Here is a 5,324-nt window from a genome sequence, read left to right as displayed (position 1 = left end):
ACAATTGGAGAAATGATTTCTCAATTTTAACTCAATTGGAGCAATAGTCCATCAACTTTAATCCAATTATAGCCATGATATTTTCTACATGACTCATTTTGACGGAACTCTGACAGAGTTGACAAAAAGAACTGTAGATGCACGTTTTGATGAATTAAGAGACCAATGGTCATTTCAACATAAAAAAAAAAAAGGAAAACTAATGAAAAATGCTTGAAAACTTTGAGTTTTAATGATAAAGACAAAATAAAAGGTAAAGTGAATAGTACTATGTTTGACTTTTTAGTGTAAAAATGTGGTTTTTCGTTAAAATGAACAGTACCATGGGTTTTTCGTTAAAACTTCAAAAAAAAAAATCAATGATCATGAATTTTTAATTGATAAACTATTACTTCATTTAAGTTAAAATTAAGAAACAATTTATACCATTTACTGTTCATCTGTCTTAAAAAATGGGCCATGTCAGATGGAGTATATTATTCTCAAATTTTTGTTAAGTAAGATGCTTTATTAAAAAATTTAAGATAGAACATAGGATAGTATACAAATCCATCCAAACTCAAAGGTGAATATTTAGAAAACTTTTTTTTTATTTAAAAATACGTTGCTTGATATCATCAAGAGACATCAATAACAAAAAAAATACACACTAGCGTCACATCTAACTACAACATACAAAGTCTTTGAAGCAACAAAGAGACATTAAACTAGAGGCGTCACATCTAACTACAACATACAAAGTCCTTGAAGCAACAAAGAGACATTAAACTAGAGGTTATATATAGTCACTTTGTAATACGGTATAATGATATTATTTTTTACTTGTAACCGAGAAGTTTTAGGTTCAATTCTCACAAAAAACGAATTTGAACTATATTATTGATAGACCATTGTGAGGCTTAGCCCACTCTCATACCTCTTTAGATCATCTTCAACCCATGAGATAAAACTTAAAATATAAGCCTTAAAATCCCCCCAAACCATCTCCAACTATTGGGCTAAACTAAAGTCATGGGAAGAAAATATATCTTTGGGCTAATTTCCCACAGGATTTAAGCATGACTTAAAACTATTTTGGACCCACTAAACTGTCATATTTCAAACATTTTTGTGTTTTTACTTATAATCTAACGGCTGTGATTAAATGAGATCAAATCTAATGGTAATAAAAAAGATTTGACGGTTCAAAAGTAAATCTAACTTCTTAAATTATTTAAAATCAAATTTCACTTAAAATTTTATGAATGTATGTGTATTTGTATGAATTTTAATTACTTATTGGAATGTGAATAGTTTTTAGATTAAAATGTTCATAAAAATAAATTAGGATAGTCTATATAAATTTTATTTTCAGAAAAGTTACTGAAAAAAAATTAGGCTAAAATCATTAGTTAATAATCTCGAGATAAAATTTTAAGCCATAAGAATTGGAGGAGAAAACGATTTCTAGGTTATGGCTTAAAATTTTTTGGCTTAAATTTTTAAGCTTTATCTCCAAAAGTTGGAGATGGTCTTAGTGTAGATAATAATGTTTATACAAAAAAAAAAAAAAAAAAAAAAAAAAAAAAAAAAAACTAGAGTTTGTACACTAATGATGTGTACCTCAATTAAAAAAAAAACATTTCTAAAGAAAGCTACATAATTTTCTAAATAGTTATTCTATATCCTAGTGAATGTTGTAAACTATTCTATCCAAATTTAATAATACGACTCGGGATATCAAATTTGATAGCCACGTGACACTCTCATAAATTCTAAAGTTTGGCTGTTATTTCACGTTATGCTACATATAAATTGACATTTCGATTAGAAATCATTAGCATTGTCTTTTTATTTTACTGTTATTACTGAATAGATTTTTTGACATTTCTCTGAGACCATCTCCAACCCTGGGCTAAAAGCCAAATTACCCCCCAAATTACCACCCCAAACACTCTCCAACCCATGCTAAAATTTTAGGCTAAATGCCAAATGCTATTTCTGGGCCAAATACCCTCCAGTTTTCCCCCCGGGCTAAATGCGAAATGTTTATCGGAATTTAAATTTTTTTATATTAAAATGTTCATAAAATTAATTTACAATAATCTACATATTTATTTAAAAAAAAAATTGATTTAAGAAAAAAATTTAGGCTAATTTCATTCTTTAATAATTCCGGGCTAAAATTTTAGGGTAGAAGGGTTGGAGCAGAAAAGATGTTTCTTGGCTAAAAGCTAAATTTTCCAGGCTAAAAAATTTGGCTTTTAGCCCAAGGGTTGGAGATGGTCTGAAGATGCAACCCAAACAAACAAAAATGAAATCAATTACCCCTTCATTTATTCCACATCCAAAAACCAAGAGATTACCCCACGCATCGACCGCGGTTAAAACGTAACCTAACCCTAGTTAAATAGGTCACTGTTGCTTGCTTCTCTTGATATCCTTGTCCCTACAGCCAGCTAGTGGTCACCACTCTATCTTCTCTCTCCTCTGACCAGTAAAAGAAAAGAAAAAAAATCTCTCTTTTCTCTCTGTCTGAGCAATCAGAGAGTGCTTCAGGAGCTCCAATGCCTCCTACAACCACATGATATCAATCAGTCAGGTACCTTCATTTTCTGCTTTTTTATTTATTTATTTATTTATTAAGTACTAGTTTTTTTTTTCATATCTGATTGTTCTGTTTATTGTTTAGGTTAATCTGTTCTTATCTGCTTAATTAATAAATAAATATATTTGTCCTCAATTTTGTGACTTTTCAAGGTATTTTATGGTTGATCTGTTTGGTTCCACTGCATCATACACTCTAGGGTTCTTCTCTTAGTCATTTCCAGTTATATGTAATAGATTCTATCTGGGTTTTGTTTGGTGTTCCTTGTTGTTTACTATAGTTTTTAATTTTCTGTGTGATTTATATTTCCAGGGTTTTTTTTTTTTTCGTTGTGTTTTAATATTTTGTTTTGCAAAATTTGGAAATGATATGTTTGGATCTGGATCGATAGATCCGTTGAATTTCCGGATTTATATTAAATGATGAAAACGGATTAGTGGTTTGATAGGTGGTATATTTGCTGTAAACCGGCGTTATCAGCTATATCAGTTTGTGTAAACAGTAATTAAAAACCCGAAACTTGGTGCTGTCAATACTCGTTAGTAATGCGTTATTGTAAAGAAAATGAATCTGGATGATGGTAGATCTGGAGGTGCTTGGCTCTGTTCTTTCAGCTTTAGCCCGTTCACAGTTGAAGGGTATTACGCGTTACTTATATTTGGTTTTTATTGCTACTACCTTGCGATTTTCGTGACCCTGGTGGATATCATATGTTTTTCTTCATTTTGTTGTTTTCTCGTTTTTTATTGGTTGTTCAAGAACCGCATCTTTTGTTGCTTGTAGTGATGATGGCCATGTGTTGGGATTATCTTTTGGTTGTTTTATTTTCTTTTTCATTTTGAATGTGAAAACAAGGAGATCCGTTACGTTCCCTTGTTTGCATTAGTTGCTGGATTGATACCCATATAATATATGGTAGCGGTTCTGATTTCTTTACGGTATTATATTTGTGATTAGCCGTATTTGTGATTAGCCGTAAACTTAAAACTTTCATTGAATTAAAGTCATTACTGCTAGTTCGTTGTACCTGATCTATGATTTGCTACAATTTTGGGTTGAACTGAGTTTTTTTGTAATTTATTTCATTTGCAGAAGATTTGATTTTCTTTACATTTCCGGGTTGAGTGGCAAACCTTGGCTCTTAGGAGTTTTAAAGCTAAGTACTGTGCGCAAGATTGGAAATCTTTTTACAAGTGAGAGAAGGGCGGAGAAGTTGACGTGGTTTGTGTCGGTGCTAAATGGTGATCTTTGAGGAGTTAGGTTTCTCTGGTAATCTTGACTATCTTTTGGCTCCATCTGGGGAAGGGGATGCAGCTCCAGAACATGAACAAGAGGCAACTGTGGAGGAGGATTATAGTGATGAAGAAATGGATGTTGATGAGCTCGAGAAGAGGATGTGGAGAGATCGAATGCTACTGAAGGGGCTGAAAGAACAAACTAAGGGAAAGGAAGCAGTTGACAATGCAAGACAGCGTCAATCACAGGAACAAGCGCGGAGGAAGAAGATGTCACGGGCACAAGATGGAATCCTGAAATATATGCTGAAAATGATGGAAGTTTGCAAAGCTCAGGGTTTTGTTTATGGAATTATCCCTGAAAAAGGAAAACCAGTGAGTGGCGCCTCTGACAATCTGAAGAGGCTGAAAGAACAAATGAAGGGAAAGGAAGGAGTTGACAATGCAAGACAGCGTCAATCACAGGAACAAGCGCGGAGGAACAATCGCAGGAACAAACTAAGGGAGGGAAGAAGTTCAGGGAGGAAGAAGGTTGCACGTGGAAGAAGAGGTTGAAGATCTATAGGGCGGCAGAAGAAGCTTCCCGAACCCAGATGGGATTATTGGTTGCAGACAAGCACAGAGGAGATGGGATGAAGTCGAGGAAGAGATGGGGTTATTGGGCTAAGCTTTGCCCAAATCCCCCTTTTAATTTTCTTTTAGTTTTTAATTATAATATAACTCAAAGATTGACCTCATAATAATCTGTTTCATTGAGTTCTATGCTCGCAGCTATATAAGATAAGACTATTTGCGGCCCACGCAATAGTGATCAAATCGTGCACCTACCATTTTTTTCGTCAGTTTCGTTAGGTTTTTTTTGTTAAAATGAGTCTGTGCCAAGCACCTAAGGCTGGACTAAAAGGCAAATATGAAAAATCAAATGAGAAAATTGTACCAATAATCCCTTAACTTTAACACAATTGGAGAAATGATTTCTCAATTTTAACTCAATTGGAGCAATAGTCCATCAACTTTAATCAAATTATAGCAATGATCTTTTCTACATGACTCATTTTGACCGAACTCTGACGGAGTTGACAAAAAAAACTGTAGATGCACGTTTTGATGAATTAAGAGACCAATGGTCATTTCAACAGGAAAAAAAAAAAGATCCATGATTATGAATTTTTAATTGATAAATCATTACTCTATTTAAGTTAAAATTAAGGAACAATTTATACCATTTTCTGTTCATTTGTCTTAAAAAATGGGACATGTCATGCATAGATGGAGTATATGATTCTCAAATTTTTGTTAAGTAAGATGCTTTATTAAAAAAATTTAAGATAGAACATAGGATAGTATACAAATCCATCCAAACTCAAAGGTGAATATTTAGAAAAACTTTTTTTTATTTAAAAATACGTTGCTTGATGTCATCAAGAGACATCAATAACAAAAAAGTACACACTGGCGTCACATCTAACTTTTTTCAAGACGAAAACGTCACTTCTAACTAC

General features: G+C 32.8%; 1 protein-coding gene across 2 annotated transcripts; it reads left to right on the top strand.

The window, feature by feature from the left end:
- The first annotated feature begins 2,431 nt into the window (after positions 1-2,431).
- LOC139187600 (protein ETHYLENE INSENSITIVE 3-like) lies at positions 2,432-4,638 on the top strand. 2 transcript variants are annotated; one of them, XM_070813462.1, is made up of 2 exons: positions 2,432-2,581; positions 3,680-4,638. In XM_070813462.1, the coding sequence occupies exon 2, from the start codon at positions 3,826-3,828 to the stop codon at positions 4,375-4,377; it is 552 nt and encodes a 183-aa protein (XP_070669563.1). In that variant the 5' UTR covers positions 2,432-2,581; positions 3,680-3,825; the 3' UTR covers positions 4,378-4,638. The 2 variants fall into 2 exon arrangements, with proteins under 2 accessions (XP_070669563.1, XP_070669564.1); XM_070813463.1 differs by lacking the exon at positions 2,432-2,581 and adding an exon at positions 2,643-2,739.
- Positions 4,639-5,324: the final 686 nt, after the last annotated feature.

This window comes from Malus domestica, chromosome 15 (assembly GCF_042453785.1).
Source record: "Malus domestica chromosome 15, GDT2T_hap1".
In the NCBI taxonomy this organism is placed as follows: Eukaryota; Viridiplantae; Streptophyta; class Magnoliopsida; order Rosales; family Rosaceae; genus Malus; species Malus domestica.
The sequence above is the reverse complement of the archived record's forward strand: the minus strand, read 5'-3'. Positions and strand labels throughout refer to the sequence as shown.